Here is a 22,477-nt window from a genome sequence, read left to right as displayed (position 1 = left end):
GTGACTATTGAGATTTTTAGAATTTGAGAGACAGTAAAAGTCTCAAATGTTCTGATTAGTTTTACAAACATATCTTGCAAATAGTATCATAAAGTCCTTTAAGCCAACTTTAAGCAACATGAAAACTAAAATTACTTTAAGTGAAGGGCTAGGTAAACACTGAATTCCATCAACTTGAGCGGGAGAGGAAAAAAAGTGTATAATTAAAGGAAAATACATTTTATTCTTTTCACAGAACATGGAAAACATCCCAAAAGCTGGAATTTTTTTTTTTTTTTTAAAGTTGCAGCATCTCCTTTCATCAAACTTGTCGGTATCACCCACTTACCTGTCCGAGTTGTTTAAAACAAACATCCTTTATTAATGTTAACCCCTAGGTCACTTTTTATGCAGAGGATGTCAGTGGCACATTAAGCTCTATGAGTAGGATTTTCAAAAGTCTTCAGATGGGAGCAGAGTTAAACCAGTGTAAGCACTTTCGAAAATTCCATCCTAGATATTTCAAACCTCCCATAAGTGTCTATCACTCGGGAACACAAACTGCATCATAACCACTACCTATAGGATTAAATCTAATTTAACATACCCTCAAAGAAGAAACTACATTACTGTTATTAGTAATAATATTACAATAGTAATAGGTACTGCAATAATGTATTAGGCTCCCATTATACTAGGAGTTGTACAAACAGAGATTATAGTCCCAACCCCAGAGTAGTGGGATGGGAGTAGTTGGAGGATAAAGTAAAGTGAACAGTGAAGCAGAAAATTGGAAGTCATGCTTGCTGTTTTCTTCACCAATGTAGAACTCCAGAGACTGCCAATATCTTTTACATAAGATGGACAAGAAACAGCTTTAAAAAACGTGACTTAAAAACAGTACAAGAATCTCTTTGTTAACAAGGAATTTAAACAGTGAAAAAGAAAGGAGACATTCTTTAAAAAGACTAAAATGAAAGAGGGGGTAATGCATGACCGGCAGATTAAATTTAGACTCCCCCATGTGATGACTTTGAAATTGTAATGCTGAAAGAGGGCAAGTAATCAAGGTTTACAGAGCTGATTTACAAATCTGAAAGAGTTGACTGATTAAAGTTTAGCTATTGTCTGTTACACAGCTCTGTTTGAAGAGTCTCCACTTTGACTTAAGGCCAAATAATCAAGAAAAGCAATGAGAAATACAAAGCTATTTCAACAGTTCTGATTAACACTGACTGACCTTCATTGCTAGAATAATACCACACAACATACAGAGAAAGCTTTCCGATTATCTTGGATGAGGAGAAATGGAGAGAGAGACAGCATTAGGATAAAGTAGGAAATTGCATCAGTAACTTTAGCTGAGATGCAAGTCAGTTCACCCCTAACCCCCTACCCCAAGAAAGATGCAATTTTCAAGTCCCTCTTCACCGTCTATGTAAAGATTTCTAGTACCAGAAATAGAGGGAAAATATTCATTCCCCCATTACTGGGAAAATGTTCACATATCTGCATATGTATACCCTTTGTATACCCTTTCTATGTGTGTGCACACACATGCATGTCATACATAAATATCTTCCTACACTAATCCTCAACTCGGGGAATTTAAAGGAGTGACCGTAAAGATTTTTTTAAAAATAAGCAGCAAGAGAACTGAACATTATTCTTGCATTCACTGCCAGATTTTTAAGTTTGTCCGGTATACTTAATTTAACTGTACTTGCTAAGAGGTTCTGATTTTATTTCCTAATTAAGTTCCTCCTAAAAGATAAAGGTGTTCACGCGCCAAGTAACTGAAGAGCAGACCAAATTGTTGCACTCTAACTGCCCCACGTTGATGCTGCTGGTGCAAACGAAATGGTACCCAGCTCGTGTTAATGTATTCCTCTTTCAAACAGTACTACTTTAATGCAAATTAGGTACACTTTAACTCACCCTAACAACATCACCATGGAGCAATTAGAACACAATACTTTGGTGCACTCTGAAATTCACACCCTCATACTCCACCTTGCAGTACAGTATACAGGCTTAGTCTCTCTGTGCCTCAGTTCCTCATTTATAGAACAGGGATACTAGTACTCCCTGCTTCAGAGAGTCCTGCAAGCTAAAATTCATTAAAGATTGTGAGATGCTCACACACTGTGGTAATGGGGGCCACATAAGTATATGAGAGAGAGAGAGAGAGAGAGAGAGAGAGAGAGAGAGAGAGAGAGAGAGAGAGAGAGAGAGAGATCTTAGTTGTACTTGCCCTTCCTCCTAACTCTCCCTTTCTGTAAGAAGAAAAGGAGTACTTGTGGCACCTTAGAGACTAACCAATTTATTTGAGCATGAGCTTTCGTGAGCTACAGCTCACTTCATCGGATGCATTCCACGGTATGCATCCGATGAAGTGAGCTGTAGCTCACGAAAGCTCATGCTCAAATAAATTGGTTAGTCTCTAAGGTGCCACAAGTACTCCTTTTCTTTTTGCGAATACAGACTAACAAGGCTGTTACTCTGAAATCTCCCTTCCTGTCACGCTCATTTATCTCAGTTTAGACTGTCAGCTCATCTGGGCTACATGTTTTAATACAGCACTGTGTGTGTGTTCATACAGAACCTAACGCAACAGAATTCTTAAAATTAAGCTTTACAAAGGACACTTTAAGGAACTTGTGACCAATAAAAGCAGCAACTTAAAAATCACATACTGTTCAGTGCTCTGCACCTCTAAAAATCAGGAGACTTATATAGGTACCTAAATATGGTTTAGATGCCTGACACTAGGCACTCAAATTTTGGAAAGTCACTAAGGTCCAAATTTCTAACTTGGGCTTGGCAGACTGGGAACACTGTAGAACCCAAGCCTTCTGACTCCCAGTCCTCCGTACTAACTACCAGACCATGCACAGCTTTTCAAAGTAATGACCTCAACTGAAAAAACTAGTAAGTGGACAATCCACGTAAGTGTTCTGAGACATTAAAACGGTTCAATGGTAATTCAGCAACACTATGCTGGAAGTGCTTCATTCATACCAACTCTGAGGACGCTCCTGCCATTCCTACATACCATATTAGCAATACATATTTTCTGAGTCCATCCACTTGGTATTACTCTTTTATGGAATTTTTAAAGCCCCACGATGTTTCATTTTCAACATTAACAAAACCAAACCACATTTCCTTAAACTTTCTCACATTTTTATATGTAAAAAAGGAAACAACTTCCAATTATGATACTTAACTTTTGGCTCTTAACTGGCAAAATAAAGAGAAATTTGGCAAGTTTTGCAGCATTTTCTGAACTTCTGAAGCCATATATCTTGTGGGGGCAGAATTACACACACGACCTACAAAAGGACAATGAACAGTACTTAAAGTTACTTTCTTTTTTAGTTTGCTGGTACTTTTTAAAAAAAAAAACAAAAAAAAACTGAAGTCCCACAAGTAAAGTTGAAGGTTTAGAATCGTGTTTGTCCCATTATTCTTAATAATTTAGATTCCTGCTGGAAAATTTTGGGTTTCTTAATTTTTAAGGGGGGGGGTAAAAAACGTGAACATTGCGAACTTTCTTCAAAGCTATTTCTTCTGGACAAAAGGTCAAAAAAAGAAACCTCTAGCTGCTTTAAAAGCTACGGTCACCCTATTCGGGTTTGGTTACCTTCAAGCAATTCCTTATTGTGTGCAACTAGAAGTTAGCAATTCAGAACATAGATGGCTCTAACTGAGTGATTCTAGTCAAGCAATGGACACCCTATTGCTATGTTATAAATTCCATATGATAAAGAGCACCTCCATGTTGTTTTTATCACACAATTGTGTCTTTCCTCCTATACTGCCACCAATGATGAATAATGGCCATATTTCATTAACTATACTATCTGTCCAAAAAGGCTCACAGGAAATTTTACCACACAACTACCCACATGATTACCTATCCACACAAAGCTATTTCCTCAATTCATGTTCAGAATTCCAGCATAAATAATATCAGCATAAATTTAACTCCTCCCTTCAGCTGCATTCTTGTGGGGTGGAAATGACAGTAACATATACATTTCTCATTTCCTCTGATACTCAACTAGTATAAAGGTGAGTCTAGGTTTCCCACGCAAGCTATGTCAAGAATGAATAAATGGATGTAAGTATTGTCAGAATGTTCAGTGATTTATTAGGCTGTAACTCCCCACTCTCATTGCAAAAAAGGAAGCAACTTAATTCTTTCTATATTAGGCAGTTGAAAAGATTTTGAAAAGTAGCATGCTGCATTGTCTTCTAGTGCCCCATGAACTACAAGAACCATAAATACTTCTAAGGTGTTTGATTCCTGGATCTACTTGTGATGAAGAAAAAATGATAGGAGATACTGACAAGATAACTCTGATTCAAGGGCAGCATGGATTTAATTCACAGTCAGAACAAGTTTGGAGATTATGCAACACTTATCAATAGAGGCACCCAAACTGGTGGAAGACAAGGTGGCTGAAGAACACAAAACTGCTTTGCAAATATTTAAAAGTGAACTGCAAAGGAAATAAAATTACTTGCACGTATTTGTTTCTTTATAGGTATAAAGGCAGCTCAAAAGGTATGTTTTCAAAGGCTTTTCCCCTGTTTTTCTAATGCAAAATAAAAAAGGATGGACAGAAAACTCCTCCTTTAATAAGTTTAGGCCACCTTCTTTATGAATCACAAAAAAGAGAAAATAGGTGAACACTCATTTTTTCCTTTGCAAGTCACCCTGGAAACAATCGCCAAACCTACCAGCCATTATTTTTGAACTCCCAATCCTCCCCAAAACCAGCTTTTTTCAATTTTTAACCATGCCACCCTCTTACGCCATCAGCTTTTTCAGCAGGAAAGAGCCTAGATAAGCTCAACAACTCCGGATCTTTTACAAATCATCCAATTTTAAGACTTTTCAAGTGAAAGAATCCATTACATCCATTGGTAAATTGTTCTAATGGCTAATTACCCTCACTCTTAATCTGTTTTTTCAGTTATTCCTTATTTCCAGTTGCTTTACCTCAGCTTCCTGCCACTAGATCTGGTTAGGTCTTTGCTAGATTAAAAGAGCTCTGTGCTATCAGAAATCTTCTCCCTGTAGTCTTAGAGACCATCATCAAGTCATCTCAATCTTCTCTTTGATAAGTAAAATAGATTGAGTCCTTCAGTCTCCCACTGTATGGCAGTGTAAATCTATTATGAAGCAATTAACTTATAGCTGATATGAAACTACAACAATTAGAGTAAAAAAAAATTTTTTTTTTTTTTTTTTTACATGACAGCAGCCTTGAATGAACTGCACAATTGCTCTGACTGAACTATTCAACCTTCAGGAATGATTTCATGGGTAAAAAAAGTAGTCCCATGAACAAATATTTTATAGACACATAGATATGTATTTTATAGTCGTACTAACACCTAATCACCAGACATGCTACGAGCTCCTAGATTTGCACAGGTGTATTGTATATTCACATGGCATGTTGGCAACTACTGTCTATAGATCTGAAGAATTAACAACAGGATCTACTTTAAACACTGTGACCCTTTAGCTGCAAATAGCAGTGAACATGTCAATAGAGAACATTTCTTTAAATACAAAATACTCTTCAGGATCAGGTCTCAAGAGGAAGCACTCTCCAGAGAAGAAGTCAGACTTAACCCACTGCACATACTTCACCCTCTGGGGAGAGGAAGAGAGAACAAACAGGTGACAGACACGTAATCACACTGCTTAATGCATTCCTGGAAGGCACTCAGATTCTACATGGTAAGTGCAGTATAGAAAAATATATAGAATAAAAATCCCTAAAGAGATGTTTTCACACATTTTTATGGGAATTCCTTCATTGGTCAATCAGACTTCAGATTTTCTAGGACATTCAAGCACGAACTATCCTTCTCCCATAATGTAGATTAGGGGTGGGCAAACTTTTTGGCCCGAGGGTCATATCTGGGTATGGAAATGAAATGGTGGGTCACGAATGCTCATGAAATTGAGGGTTGGGGTGCGGGCTTTGGCTGAGGGTGCAGGCTGTGGAGTGGGGCCAGAAATGAGGAGTTCAGGGTGTGGGAGGGGGTTGGGGTGAAGGCTGGGGCAGGGGTGCAGGGTGAAGGCTCCAGCTGAGGGTGTGGGCTCTGGGGTGGGGCTGGGGATGAGGGGTTGGGAGTGCAGGAGGGTACTCCATGCTGGGACTGAGGGATTCGGAGGGCAGGAGGGTAGATCTAGGCTGGGGCAGGGGGTTGGGGCATGGCAGGGAGTCAGGGGTGCAGTCTCCTGGCGGCACTTAACTCAAGCAGCTTCCGGAAGCACCGGCATCTCCCCCCTCCAGCTCCTACGCGGCGACGTGGCCAGGCAGCTCTGCATGCTCCCTGTCCACAGGTGTCGCCCCTGCAGCTCCCACTGGCAGCAGTTCCCGGCCAATGGGAGCTGCGGGGGTGGCACTTGGTGCAGGGGGCAGCATGCAGAGCCCCCTGCCTGCCCTATGTGTAGGAGCTGGAGGGGGGACATGCTGCTGCTTCTGGGAGCTGCACGGAGCCACAGCATGCACAGAGCAGGGTAAGCCCCCAACCCTGCTCCCCGGCTGGAGCGACAGAGCAGGGCAAGTCCCAGACCCCACTCCCTGGTGGGAGCTCAAGAACCAGTTTAAAATGTATGAAGGGCCTGATGCGGCCCCCAGGCCGTAGTTTGCCCATTCCTGATGTATACCACTTATACTTACAGCCCTTCTGAGAATAAAATTAATGCCCCATTCAACAATACTCTAGGAATTATCTTCAGGTATTTCAAATATCTAAGATGTTGGAGCAATCTTTCACCTAATACCAGCAAAACCAACCTCAGGCTGAGAGAAAAATTACCTTCCCAACCCACCTCAGTTCTTACCTATTATATGTATACTCAGCTGACTGAGCTTGTGACTGTGAGCCAGAAACTTCTGAGTTCTAACCCTGGCTTAGATTTACTCACTTGCCCAGGCTTGTATGTTGAGTCAGTGGCAGGTGAGCAAACCTCTCTGTATCACGTCCAACTAACATGGAGTGATGGGAGAACTGTCTATACTAAAAAGTTACAGCTGCAATGTGTGATTTTTAATTGATTCAGTTAGACTGGTGCAAGAAGCTGTGTGAACACTTAGTTCAGTTTAGCCAGCCTTATCTTGTTTTAGCGAAAGCAGATTACAATTCTGTTTAAATTAAACCAAAAATAAGCCACTCAAACATACACAAATGTCTAAACAGAGGTTTGCATTGTTATACCTAAATCAGTTTAGCAACCCATTTAGTTAACCTGTGCAACTTTCTTGTGTAGCAAAGCCTGCAATTAAAATGTGAAAAAAAAAAACAATAAATGCTAAGGTAAGTATTATATATGTGATCTCCTCCAAAATGGGACAACTGTAATTCAATTGTATTTATATGACTATGGAGGCCATTTTTCACTTGCAGCTTCAAGTCATATGTGCCAGTCTGTGCACCTAGAATTTTTAAGTGCAAGTCAGATCAAATGAACTGTTTAAACCTCAAAGAGCAACATACAATACACCTTTTTATTATTATTATAATAAAGAAAACCCCACAAATCTGGCAACAAAAGACTGTCTGACACACATTGTCTGACTGGCCTAATCAAGCTTGAGATCAAGGATGTTCTTTGACAAGTAACTTTAAAATTCTAATTTGACCTACATTATAAAGAAAAATATGCTAGCATCATTCAAGTTCTATATATAGAAGAATTTCTTACTCTGAAAGGCAGAAAAGAGGCTCTTACCATCACTGCAAAGGGGAAGAGAACCTGCCAGCTCTACTCTATAATGAAGTGAACATACGATACTTTTAGATCATTACTTCTGCATAACTTGTGCTTGGAGAAAGTAATGAAAACTTTAAGAATATGCCAGCTGCTTTTCCAAATCATTCAAAGTTACCATACCAAGAATAGGATTTTTACAGAATTGCTCTCTGTGAAATTCAGTATTAAATATGCATAACTATTGCATTACAAATGCTGTACTGTCAGTCTAATTTTGATACCTGGAAAGATACTACAATAAATTAAGCAATCAATTTATGAGCATCTAGAAGATAAGGTAATAAGTAATAGCCTACATAGATTTGTCAAGAATAAATCATGCAAACCACCAATCTAATTTCTTCTTTTGATAGAGCTACTGTACTATGCCTAAGGGAGAGCTTCTCCTGTTGGTGTAATTAAACCACCTCTGCGAGAGGCAGTAGCTATGTTAACATAGTGCTGTCTACACCGGAGGTTAAGTTGGCATAACTGCATCACTCGGCGGTGTGGATTTTTCACACCCCTGAGTGACAGTTATACCAAGGTAAGTTTCTAGTGCGGAGCTGGCCTTAGGCTCACCTGGGAGTACTCACGTGTGATACTTTGCAGGATTGTGGCTTAAGTACATTGATGAGTTAAACATAATACTGCTAGATTAGTGGCATACTAAAAGCAATCTGATATTTTTAAGAGAGGGTTAACATTTTGCATAGTGATATTCCCAAGTCTGAGAAAATATCTGTAATATTTGCCACTATACATACAGTATTTTATATAAAGAGTAACTCTGACATTCATTGAAAGTAACTAATGTGTGATACTGCAACTTTAAAAAAAATGCAGAACTTCATATAAAAATTTTTTGATTTTTCAACACAACCTTGGTGTCCCTTTATCTGAGTAAGTTTACACTGAAATATTGGTCACAAAGTGAATCATAAATCACACCGTATATAGGATAAAAAGAGTATTACACATGGGGAGGTTTAAATTCGGCTAACTACTCATTTATATGCCATTTATTCCTACTCAGTGTAATATACTATTTCTCCCTTGTCAGGTGAAAACTAGCTATCCTAAAATGAGTCAACATTTCACTGTAAGCTTTTATAATTAACTGCAAATATTAGCTACATTAAACCCATCCATTTATATTGCAAAATGTCAATCTATACTGAGACTGAAGGTAGGGAGAAGGAATGGCTTATTCTTTTAAAAAATTATTATTAGTGACATGCTAATTTCAAATCTCTCCCTATGTGTAATAGTCTCTAAAGAATAAGAATGGAAATCCAGCCCTGGGGTTTCTTACCTTAAATCTAAGCAACCACTTAATGCATACATGGAGCAAATAAAAGAGGTAAGGGAAAAAAGCATTGAAAGGTTAGTTGGAACTTCAGGATATGAAGAGAAAGGAAATAAGAAAGAAAAAGTTAAGCATTCAGCATCAACAAAATAATGTATCAATAGATCATAGAAAGAGTGGTTAAAGCAGAATGTGCCATGAACAAAAGATTTTCAAGATGAAACTTTTAATAGACACACTGATTAATCGAACAGCCTTCAGATATGTCTTAAATTTAACTAGGTAACTAAACATCCAAATGTTTGGAGGACTACTCATGAGACAGTGCAGTCACTCAAGTTCTCCCACTGCTAACATTCGAAGGGTCAACATTTTCCCCACAGTGAGGGTTGGATTCTAAGTGGATAAACTTTAGAAGTGAATTTATACTAAATGGCAAAAAGCATCCTCATTGATTGTGAGAATTTGGATGCGAGTAAACGTTGTTTTACATGTATTACTATCATTCCAATTTGCTGAAGCAGCAGTACATTAATTCTGGAGTATTAACTTAATCTAAAAGTGCCCTGTCAGCCAACCCTGTCATGTCAGCTAGCACTGGACCGGAAGTGATGAAAGATTTCCTAGCAAGGAGAACACTGAATCTCAATTTTTTTGCACTCCAAAGGCTGAGTAAAATTGGGAGTTTAGGCACTAACTTTTAAAGTTAAGTTGTATTTATGTCCTGCTGCCACAATGCCGGATAGTTTCACAAGCCCAAAATGTGTTCAGAAATACATGTCCATTGGTTTGACTATCTATTTGGTTTTTTTAGTTCTAAGTAATTTTTAAGAATGCTGCATTTTCTTATACCCTATGTAATACTGGGAACACTGAGCAGCTCAGAATCCCAACTGTTAATCATCTAGACATACCATATTTTGGGTCATCCGTTGTTTAGTTCCCAAATAAACCCCACTATATTATATGGGTATAATACATTTTTCTGATTTACTGAAAATTTCCTCTAAATTACAAGGTCCACAGATCTAATAACCAATAGGCTCTCAGCTTCATGAAGCTACATAACCAGAGCCAGACTTGTCAGTCACTGCCACGGGAGAGCATGGCAAGCTACTCTGAAGAGCTCACCAGTTGAGACAGTTTCCATGGCAAAGGGTAATATCCCCTGTGGTCTGAAACTTAATGAGATTATATGCACTACAGTAATATACTGTGAGTTCTTACTGCAGAGCATAACTGTGAGTTAACTGAAATGAACTGAACAGGATTTTTTATCCTATTGGGGAGAGAAATACTCTAAAGAAGGGAGGGTCAGATCTGAGGATCTTTTAACTCTGAGGAAGAAAATTTTTAGCAAATCAGAATAAAATTTCCCTCTTCTCTTTCATCTACAAGGTCCACTGATTCATTAACCAATGGGATTTTCATAGTGTGGCTTCAGGGAGGGTTCAAATAGAACTAACTACATATAGGATTTTAAATTCCTTCTCTACTACAGCATGAAACATTCTTTAACTGAAGGTACCATCCACTGATGCCTGAATGTCCAGCTTATAAATTTTTGAAAAGGGATGAATGGATAACCCAGTGGCTATCCTGCAGATCTCATAGCACATGTAGAGTTACTTAGCCGGGTCGGCTGCTGCCACTCTCAGTGAGTGGATTTTGACCTCAGTTGCTGGAAAGAGACACTGACTTTTAGGCTTCATGGATGCACCATCTCAACCATTCTGAAACAGTAGCTTTGGATACTCTCTCTTTTCTTTAGATATCAGATGGTAGAGAATCAATGGAGCACTATGTGTGACAGAGGTAGATCTCAAAGGCTCTACCAACATCCAATATATGCCACAACTTGTTTCCTGGGAGATAATTTTTCCACAGAGCCCAAAAAAATCATACTCGCCACTGTTTGTCAAAAACTGAGTTAATTTTCGGGATAAAGGCTATGTCCATATCATTGTGGAACATGTATTATCCCTCAATAGATAAGGCCCTAAGCTCTACCACCTTCTGGGGGGGTAATGGCTACCAGGATGGCCACTTTGATGGAGCAGAAATACATGGATACCTTTCTGTTGGGCTCAATAAGATTAAGAGTCACCATGTTAAGGATCACCTTTAGGTCCCATGGCAGTGATCAATAAATCTTAGGAAGATGAACTAAAGATGTATCTATGAGAAATCACTTAAAATCCCAGTATAAAGATATCCTTATTCTGTCTGTATGCTGGATTGTGCAGCCACTAGACATTTTGAAGTTGAAACTGTAAAGCACTTGATCAGACTGTTCTGGAGGCAGAACAAACAAATCAAAAAAAAAAAGTGAACTCTTCCGTGTGAGGTGACTAGTTCTGTCTATAGAGTTGCATAAAGGATGAGAGTCCATTATCTAACAGATCTGTGGACCTTACAGACAAAAGAAAAATTATTATTTCAAGTAGCAGTGCACACTGATGATCATTTGACAAACTATACAATGTTTACAGACTTTCATTTCCTAAATAAAAATGCAGCACAATTTAGAGGTTCTTTGGAGCAAACTTTGCTTTTAAACAACTGTCACAGGACCTGGTCACAGGGTCTTAACATGTGATACACTGATCCATTCATTTGAGCAGGTTTGATGTCAGAGTCTTTTGCAAGAACATAGTTTATCATATCACTTTGGGCTTGATCTTGTTGCACTGAAGTTAACAGGATTTCTGATTACAATGGGTGTACAACTGAGTCTAAATTAAATTGTGCTGTAGCAGAGAAATAATTTTTCCTTAATCTGTCCTGAAAGAATATCACTAACTCAAAGTTATCATAAACGATAGCTATGATAATTCACTTTTATGCGCTACATGTTAATATATTCATTGATTCACCATAAGGAATTCTGCTGATATGCACTAATTCTTTTATAGAAACAGACAGCAGATTTTAATACGAGGCAGCTGATTTCTTAAAGAGCTTTCCAGATATGAAATATTTCTGCAAAAATGTGCTGAAAAACATCACTTTTTTTTACCAGATTATGTACACAAATTGAGTAGCAAACATTTCCAATGAAAAATAAGATATGTATTTGTTATAAAAACAATGTTCAAAAGCTCTTGAATAAAATATTGCTTTATTGAAAAGATCTTTAAAAAAGAATGCTTTGAATTTCAATTTTAAATTCAAAGATGATTTGTCTACTTGCATTAATCATGTAACTTTATAAAATGTAATTCAGACAGTGTGAAATAATGAAATTCATGTCAAGCACAAGAAATTTTGCAATCAATTGATTTAAAGCATGTTATTGCACCACTACTTTGAAAGTTTTGTGGATTTGTTAATGTATGTGTTTTGTAAATGATACTGCTTCATGTTATTTACATTTCTTCTTTCAGAAAGTAATGTTGACAATCCTTTTATATTCAAATGGTTTCTTAATAGCATAAAAATAAGGTCACATCTGCTAAGATTTTATTTACATTAGATGTGATTTTTAAATATGTATGTCTAATTTGCATATGGCATTACTGTGTATACCAACCAGGTATCTGCAAAAAAGCAAGCAGTTATGGGTCTAGTCAAATTTGCAGTTAGTGCCTAATTAGCTTGTGCAATTCTAGTAACTGCATGCAAACTCAGGCCCTAAAAATTGTACTATTCATCCCAAATCTGTGTTTAAAAAAATTCCTGAAAAGGCATAACTGGCTGGCCCAGGTTTTGGTGGCAGTCTTTAGGTTCAGAAAACCCATTATTGGACATCAGCCACGTTGCAATTCTCTTCAACAACCACTAAAACTAAAGCACATTCAATGCTGCCTTTTACACAAATACATCCTGCTAATGAGCCACATGGTAGCACTACTGGTATTACATCTGAGTCAACATATGCATTTTGTGGCAGTAACTGGACAGAGGGTTAATAGCCTTTCATTACTCAGGTACCTCCTGACAACAGATTCAAACAAGGGAAAAGGCATTAGCCTCTATCCAAGTAAGCAGGTTTAGCCGTGCCCCAGAGGAGTTCCATGGTCATACACATACCCAGAATCACGGGTAAAATGGTCTGCAAAGTTAAACAGGACCTGGGGATTCCTCTTAAATCCATCTGGATTAGACAATTGAGAAAACCCATGCTGCAATGTGGAAGACAGGAATAAGTCACTATTCCAGGTCCTTACGTTTTGAAAACATACAATAATTTAAGAGTGTTTTATAACATCACCTACCTTCACTCCATGTCCAATATCATCTAGAATTGTGTAATCAATAGGTTTTCTAATGTAGCGAACTGGTCGCTCCAGGTTGGCTGGTGCAATGATTTTGTGGGTTCTTGAGGTGTTTTTGTTCGTAGTCAAAATGCCAATTTCTCTTCTAGCAACTTTCTCTTTATGAATGTCCACTGTCTGAAAAACACAATGAGTTTACCAGTAGCGTTGAATATTAAGTGTACATTTGGTATTAAAAACTTGATTTGGCTCCATGCTTTTATAGATTGCAGTTATATACAGATATATCAGTACAAACATTTGCTGAGTAAGCACTGCTTACACTCCTTTTGTTCAATCTCTGTTAGAAGTTACCACCTTCTGATTTCACTTGAATTCTTTACAATTAAGCAAAATCCCTCCTAAAGTTTCCGCTCTATTAGTAACTATTATTAATTCGGTTTCATTAATTTAACAATTTCTGTACTTTGACAGCAATTTTAAATGCTAAATGAGTATCTATACTTTAATAGTCACCCTCCAAAATGTCTTTCATTCTGATGAGGCCCCAAAGGTCTTTTCCCAGTCTGTTTCCCCCAGTTTGTGTGTGCCCTGTAATACAAACCTCTGACATAATTAATTTGTTTTGTCAGACTGTGGAGTAGTTTCTCATTATGGTAATTTATTCATTCATAGTAGCAGTGGTATCAAAAAGGATAATATTGATAATAATCAATAAAGATAATATCAGAAAAATCAGAACAGGTTTCTCATTCATTACACACAGTTTACTCTGCATAAAACGTCAGATTTTTTTTTAAAGTGCTTAGCACTTATCTAGCTATTCCCACTGTAGCCAATGGTAAAACATCCACTGACTTCAACGGGAGCAGCATTAGGGCCAAAGCTAAGCACTTTTGAAAATTCCACCCTACATGCACAGCAATGACTATTATGGTAGAACAATGAATATGCAGCAAATTAAAAAGTATCGCTGCCAAACAGATGTCTCGTGAAAGTTCCAGAGATATTAACATCCAAAACTGATTAAGGCTGTGTCATTAAGCAAAAAAAAGCAAGGAACTACAAAGTATAAGCCAGATGCCACATCTTTAACTTAACCCTTTGTACCTAAGTATTACAGATGATACTGTGAGCCAAACTCTCTCTACTTGAACTCCTGTGAAGTAAATGAACTTGGTCCCTTGCAGGCATCAGTCAGTGACCTCAGACTGCACAGTGGTTCTCAAACTTTCATATACTGTGAGTGGTTTAAGATTCATTTTAGACCACCCTACAATCCTGAATGCTTCTTCCCTACTTCCATTGCAGTGCTTGATTACACAGAAATAATATTAGTACAAGAAAAGACTGAAGTATACTTGCTTTAACACAATTGCTTATGTTGCTTTGTGCTTTTTTTCTCTCTATTTCTTCTCCCCTGACACAGAGTTATGTTTACCAAACCTCCCCTCATTTCCTGCAGCTTTAATTGCTAATCTGTCTAGGTCACTCGGTAGGATTTTCCTTTGCTTGCTGTTGATCCAGTTTTGGTAAAATTGGTCACATTTTAATTTATACCAGAAGAACTTGCACAAAACAGAGCAGTTGCGCAGGGTAAACAGAGGTATCTGATGGATTTTCATTTAACTGGTCAAAAAATCCTCTGGAAATCCTCAGGGTATTGGCTTGGGACATGACTAGGAAAAAGCAATGCAACTTGAAGGCAGACTTGCTTTCTTATTGTGAAAGAAACAGCTCTATGGACCACCGTTTCAGAGTCACAACAAGACAACAAAGCACTTGAAACCAACATTTTGGTCAAACCCATTGCTGACCTCAAATTTGGTAATTTCACATGAGGAAATTTATACTGTGAACAAAGTTACAGCTATGTGGACTTATATAATCCCACCAAAAGTCACTCTCATTGTGATTTCTAGTGTCTCCTTTTTGTTACCATTTTAAACACAAATTTAGTGTTTGTGAATGGTAACAGACTGACTTTACGCAGTCAAGAGGGAGAGAAGTCCTCTTTATACAAAGTCCTATTTAGCCAGAGAACATGTGCAGCAAGAGATCTGTTCTTTGCATGTACTCATTTTCATACCAACAAAAATAACTTATTAGTATTTTACACTCCTGTTTACACTGCAGTTAACAAAACTAAGAGCAAACGGGATTCTATTGCATCGTGTGCATCAGAACCATTTTTATTACTTTCCAGTCAATTGCACTTATGCAAACTCTTTCAAGAAAATAGGGTTCCCAGTTCTCATTGACTTTCAGTAGGAGATGGATGCTTAACTCTTTCCCATCTGTGCCTTTGAAAGTCTCCCCCATACAGGCCAAAAAGGAGTTAGTGAGTCACACTAGGAAATCTGCTGTGTTTATAAGAAAGAAAATAGGATTGCCCCAGTGTCCCAACAGAGGCATTAGCTAAAGACAGTGGACTGCCAATATGTAACCACCTTTATTACTAATGATATGGAGAGATGGAAGAACTCAGTTTGACTCAGAATCTAAGATGGGTTTGAAGACATGGCAATTAGAAATATCTTTTTACTGGTAAACTGAACATATGTGATAAAGAAATCACCACTGGCAACAGCAAGGATGGAACCAAAAATGCCATTAATACAATGACTTTTCAGAACAGATACACAAGTTTTCAATCAATTTTAGCAAGACTTTCTTCAGAGCTATAATTCTACTCCAGTGCTCATGGGAGGAAAACTGAAACCTACAAACAGCAAATCATTTGTCTGTTCATGCCAGAAGAAAGACAGGAAGCAATGAATGTGGTTTAATTAGGCTTCAACTTTATTCACTTAAAATACCTGAGAGTTCCCAGCAACAAACTGTACAGTGCAAGGAGTGGGGTCAGCTCCCTGCTGTTCCAGATGTAGGAGGCCCAGAACTTCCCAACTCAGCTCCTTGAAGAGATGCTTTCCTTCAAATCCTTTTCCAATCCATTTGACCCACCAAGTGTATCCCTTCTATACCAACTACAAATTTAAAAAGGAGTTAATTCTTACACAAAGTTAAATTGCACAGTATACTTTCTTCCTCCATTTTAGGAGTAAAGAAAAAATACCAGAGCATCTTATGAAGCTTAACTGATACACAAATACTGATCAAACAGTGAACTGTGTTTCAGTCCTCAGTATTTTCTTCTGTCTGCACAGCAACCTAGCAGAAAGGAATCCTGGTCCATAACTAGGGAGTCTAGGCACGATGATAACCCTAACAATAAGGCCTTGTTTGATATGCTGTCTTGTACATTATCATACCATTTGGACACTGTTATCCCCTGATACATAACATTTTCTATGACATGTAACTACATTTTGCCAGGTATAGAATAGAGGCTTTAATGCCTTTGTTCAAAAATTATCTATGTAAATATTCCAATACAGAGAGTTGCTAAAGTCACTCTTCTCCTCCTCCCTCCCCCCCCCACGTCAGAAAAAACTGAAGACCCTGCCCAGAGTATCAGGACCGTGCACGGTCCTCACTATTACCTAAAATTGAATGGAAAGTTTGTTGTTCATTGATTACCAATAAGATGATTGATCAAGTATAAATTTGAAAATAAATATTGCAGAACTTTGCGCTAGACTTCTCTGTATTAAAGGTGATTAAAATGTAAGCACTACCCTTTTTTCTGATGGGAAAAAGATTTTAAATTACTTGTTCTTACCCTGCTCAATCATAATCTTGGCCAGAGACTATTAACTTTTGTACTGCAGAAACTTGTTTCCATAAAATAAATAGTATCTTATTAAAAGTATAACTACATCGGTCTTCCTTGAGGAATACTGTATTAGCTGAGGCACTGCTATAGTTATCAAATAATGAAATGCTTAAAAACTTATTAAAACAGAAAAAGATCCAGTGGGAAAGGGCTTGCATGGCAACCCAAGCCTGTATCTTTATCTCTTAAATGTAAGTACAGAACAACTGAGCATCTGACCGTGGCACTCACTTATGGTAAATATACAAAGAATTCTACCTAAAAAGATTTTGCAGAGAGGCTTTTCAAGAAACTCATTTGCTTGGTTTGAAGACTGTTGCAGATGTAATATCTTAACAGTCTCATAAAACAACTACCTTGCAAGAACACTGAGGCAGTTGATTATATGAGAAACTGACAACTCAGAATAATCTGCAACTTAGGAAACAGACATACTATGATCCTCAATACACAGGTGACTACCATTACCACTGTCATACTCCCTGAAGTAACAAGGAAGAGAGCACTGACGGTATGTTTATTCAATAGTTTATAAGTTCCATCAAGCTGATCTTATCATGAAAAGATTTTCCTCAGAAAACCACTGGAGTAAAAAAGATTCTACCATCTTCATTTTAAAATGCATGGGTGTAACAGGTTCCCCCTGGGGTGCCACCTGGAACTGAGGTACCACTGAGCCCTCTGACTCACCAGCCTGGGCTCCCTCTCACACTGTGCTGCTGTGACAAGCTGCAGACCCGCTCCCAGTCTTACACTTCCACCAGCATTCACACAGGTAGGGACACACCGAGCTGCAGTTACATGCAGGCTCTCTGACCAGCCACTGCATGAACCAACAATGGAAAGGCTACAGGCAAGGTAACTCCCAGCTTCCCAGGCATGCACCACCTCTGGAGCATAAACCCAAAATTATACTGTCATGAACTGCACAAGGAACTGTACAGTGTAAACTGATAGAGTTCCTTCTTTCCTTCCTTCCTTCCTTCCTCTCCCCCCCCCCCCCATGTGGAGCGGAATATGCAACAGCCTTTGCCCCTTGAGCTACAATTTTCCATGCACTTCACTCCAACTCACTGGTTTAGATTAAAACAAAAACAAGTGTATTAACTACAAAAGATAGATTTTAAGTGATTATAAGGATAGCAAACACATCAAAGCATATTACCTAGCAAATAAACAAAAATGCACACGAAGTTTAACACACCAGTTAGATTAACTATGAATTAGCAGTTTCTCACCCTGACTGATGATACCAGCAGTCTGGTAGATTCCCCAAGGCATGAGCTGCATTTCCTTTGCAGCTTGGGTTTCTCAGGTTTCTATACACAGGCTAGAAATCGCTTTAGCCTGGGTCCAGCACTTCCCTGAGTTCAGCCTCTGTTCATCAGTTGTTCTTCACTCCCCACACAAGAGAACTCCTGGAAACACCTGAGGATGTCACTCCCTTCTTTCTACAGCTTTAGCATATAGCGGGAACCCTTTGTTCCAAAACTCAGTTGCTGGAAAAACAATGATATCCCAAAATAGAATCCAGAGTCATGTGGCCTGGTCACATGATCTTGTGGAGTCATAGCAGCCATTACTTACAAGCTGTCTGGAGCATTCTCAGGAAAGCTCACCAGGTGATGGATAAGCTTCTCCTAGACCTATTGTTTTCCTTGATGACTCATTGCCCTGGATAGGTCCTTCCCCACCCATATCTAGACTGAAAGCATCTTGCCTAATGGGCATCATTTGAAACTACATTTGAAATACAGATACGTAGTCAATAATCGTAACTTCAGATACAAAAATACATGCATACAAATAGGATAATCATATTCAGCAAATCATAACTTTTCTTACGACAACTTAGAATTTGTTCCTAATCAGCAATTTCAGGCTACTGCCAACACTGTTCTGTGAACTTCTCCAAAGTTCTATTAACTTTGGGCCACTGCTTTCAATTGTCAGATATTAAATATCTGGGCAGAATTTAGGAACAGTTACTATTAATCTTTTGATAAGCAATTCAAGGTGACTCCAAGAAAATTAGAGTACCTTCAGAAATCATCATTTGCTAAAGAACACATCTGAGGCCAATATTCAATATGTAATTTGGCAAAATATTGTACCAGTCAGTTCTGGAAAGGGGTTACACGAATAATGAGTGCATTAGATAATTTTTGAGCAGTCACCAACATATAGAGCCACCTCTTACATTAGAAATATCTTCAAATCCTATAAGAGGAGTCTTTCAAAATATTAAATTGGCCTTCTAAAAGATTTACTATTTGTTGACAAATTTCAGAAGTGAAAAGGCAAAAGGAGTCCTGAATGCTTCCAAACTGGGATTTCTGAAAAAACTAAGATTCCAACCAATTCTAACTTGGACTTGCAACTCAGAGTATGCGTCTAGAAGAATTCTAAAATTCACTTTTAAAAACTTGATTGGAGACAACAATACTGACAAATGTTTTTGGAAAGGAATGGATCTTAAATATTTTAAAAATACCTATTCACCAGGAGTTAAACATTCAGAGCACTGGGCAGAAATCACGTTGCGTCAACACCCACCGCGGACCTTCACGCTGCTTTGTTTTAATTAAACGGTCGGATTCCCCTGGTCCACACCAGTTCTAACTCCAAACTGTTGTCCCTTTAAAACTGGCTTGTTGCTTTAACATAGGAACCCCTGTTTAAGTTTGGCAAGTTCACAAACTTGACAAAATGATTTTTTTAGAAGACAGTTGCCTAGACTCAAGATTTATATTTCAACTAGTATCAGTAACAGCAGTTGTGATGGCACTGTTAAGATGCTGAAATGCATCCCATTCTATACACTGGTAATACATGGTTCCAGTTCTGGAAAGTCATACAACTGTGCTGGCACTTTTGGAGCTGGCTGTTTGTTCCCATGGCTTGTGATAAGAGACAACTAACTGACAGTGGTTCCAAACTTTTCCTGACAGAATGCCACATGGGGTGGGGGTTCCAATGGTGGCTACATTGGGCTGCCTCACACATACTCTTGAAGCTTAGCTAGGTGCCATGGGAGCAGTGGATAGAAGCTGAAGACTGTGGGCTGCTGTGGGGGCCCTGCAGCTCTGTACACATCACAAGCCACCCACTGTGTGTGGTGTTGGAGGCAGAGGGATATAAAAGAGAGGGACAAGGGCAGAGATCAAGGATGAAGCAGTATTTTCACTCTATCCCAGCCACCTGGGTTAATCTGCGGCTCTCCCAGTAGAAAACAATGAAAGGAACATTTACCTTGTGTGAGGTCCTCTGTTAGTGCTGTGCCCTTCCCAACTACTGCTACTTCTTGAGCTCTTTATGACAACACAACAGGAGTATCTTGATTTATGACATTACAGTTGACAGATGGAAATTTAAAAACTAGCCTTGTATTCAAAGAATTATTTATTACAAAACTTTACAAAATCACCCCTTAAACCACTTTGGCAAGTTTTCAGGTTCCATTAGTTTCAAGAATTCAGAAGCCATCAGTATTCTGTTTGTGAACTTGAACAACTAAAATAAATGTAGTATTTAGATATATTTATCATTATAAATTGATGTTTATATAACACGTGTATTTAGGGTTTAAGCTTTCTGCCTACTAGTAAACACTATACAAAGTAAAAAGCGTGACCTAATTATGAGAAAGGGATACTTTCCTGATTAGGGACCGTAAAGGGTTCGGACTCACCCGGCGGCGCCTTTCTGCTGGTAGTCGTCAGGAATTAGCTTGTCCAGCCACCGGAGCGCCCTCTGGGCCGGTGATCCGCCTTACCACCAGCCCGAGTCCCTCCCAGGACTCAATGCCCCTTTTTCTGGGGTGTTGTCCCCCTGGCAGTACTCCCACACACTCAGATTCTGGGTCTCCCCACCCAGGGGAACCCCCACCCTCTAACCCCACCTAGCCTCAGCCTGGGCTACTGCCAGTCCCCACTTAGCCCCTTGTATCAGGGGTATGTATATGCCACTCATCACAGGCAAGGGGGTTTTGGACCCGCTGCCTCCGCCTACCCATAGGCTGCCCCTCTGCAACCCTGCACCTATTTGGCCAGTAGTCAGACCTGCAGCAGCCTGAGGCTTTCCAGGCCAGAGCTCCCAACTCCTCTGGCCCTTCCCCAGCCCTGCTCCAATCTAGATTTCCTGCTCAGCACCTTGCAGCCAGGCCCTTCTTCCTCTACAGGCAGAGGGAAACTGACTGGGCTCCAGGCTCACAGCCTCTTATAGGGGCTAGCTGGGCCCGATTGAGCTGGCCACAGCTGCGGCTGCTCCCTTAATCAGCCTGGGCTTTTCCCCACAGCCTCAGCCCTGTCAGGGCCGGAGCAGGTAACCACCCCACTACTGGACCTATAACCTGAAATACCCAAATTACTTCATCAGCTTTAATCTCAGTGCTCAGATTAAGTCTGCAAGGTTGGCATTTAGAAAAAAGTAAGTTAATTGATCAAATTTGGCATTTAAATCAGTTGAACACAATGAGCATGTATCTCCAGAATACCAGCTTTTTAAAATTAAGTGTCTTTTCAGAAGAGAACTGCACTTTAACAAACAAGCAATTTTGAAAAGTGTTCCTACTAAAAATGCCAGGTGGCCTTATTCTTCAAAATATTTATTTGGAGAGCACTTGTCTAACAGATTCTGGATGACAGGACATCCGAGATTCAGTTCTTCCTTGTTTAGGATTAAAGACAGATTAGCTCATCCTTATCTCAGATTTTGTACTACAGACTGTTTTCCGGGCTTAAGGATCAGTCTGAAGTGATCAACATACTACTCTGAAGTATAGCCACGTATGAATTGAAGGAAGAGGTAGACCTGTGCCCATTCTGAAGCAGAGCAGATGAAGTAGATCAGCCTCAATTAAAATCCTTTGACTTTCTTGTACACATGACGTATTCCACCTAGCACTAGAAACAGTACGACTGGCATCTTTACACTGGACATGAAAAGCAATAAACACTGTAGAAGTCTTCAGCATATATGGAAGTTGAACTATATTTGAAAGACAATACTGTACCTTTCATACAATGGGATTAATTGATCTTCGAACGCTGAAATTCTAACATTGCATATACACCTCTACCCTGATAGAACGCTGACCTGGGGAGCCAAAAAATCTTACCGCATTATACTGAACTTGCTTTGATCCACCAGAGAGCGCAGCCCCGCTCCCGCGAAGCGCTGCTTTACCATGTTATATCCGAATTCGTGTTATATCGGGTCGCGTTGTATCGGGGTAGAGGTGTATTAAGTGTGCCTTTCCAGAGAACTTTGTATAAATGAATTTAAAACACTCCTGCATTGTAAATGATTACACAAGACAGACAAATGAAAAATGATTGTGTCGTTAATAGTTGGAGGCAGGGAGGCTGTTCTTTTCGTTTCAAGAGATGGAACTACTGATATTCTTTCAGACTGACAGCAGCACACCACAGCTGCCAACAACCTCAGTT

General features: G+C 39.0%; 1 protein-coding gene across 15 annotated transcripts in view; it reads right to left on the bottom strand.

The window, feature by feature from the left end:
* Positions 1-22,477, bottom strand: part of ABI2 (abl interactor 2) — a 102,884-nt gene that overhangs the window by 33,310 nt on the left and 47,097 nt on the right. For 8 of the 15 annotated variants that reach the window (XM_084643881.1, XM_084643882.1, XM_084643875.1 and 5 more), the window contains exons 3-4: positions 13,292-13,468; positions 9,081-9,098 (exon numbers count right to left, since the gene is read on the bottom strand). In XM_084643881.1, the coding sequence (XP_084500007.1) occupies positions 9,081-9,098; positions 13,292-13,468 (195 nt within the window). The remainder of the gene's footprint in view (positions 1-9,080; positions 9,099-13,291; positions 13,469-22,477) is intronic. The other 7 variants (XM_084643884.1, XM_084643883.1, XM_084643880.1 and 4 more) reach the window with 1 other exon arrangement.

Source organism: Lepidochelys olivacea (assembly GCF_965140295.1).
Source record: "Lepidochelys olivacea isolate rLepOli2 genome assembly, chromosome: 11".
In the NCBI taxonomy this organism is placed as follows: domain Eukaryota; kingdom Metazoa; phylum Chordata; order Testudines; family Cheloniidae; genus Lepidochelys; species Lepidochelys olivacea.
This window is presented reverse-complemented; position numbering and strand designations above follow the sequence as displayed.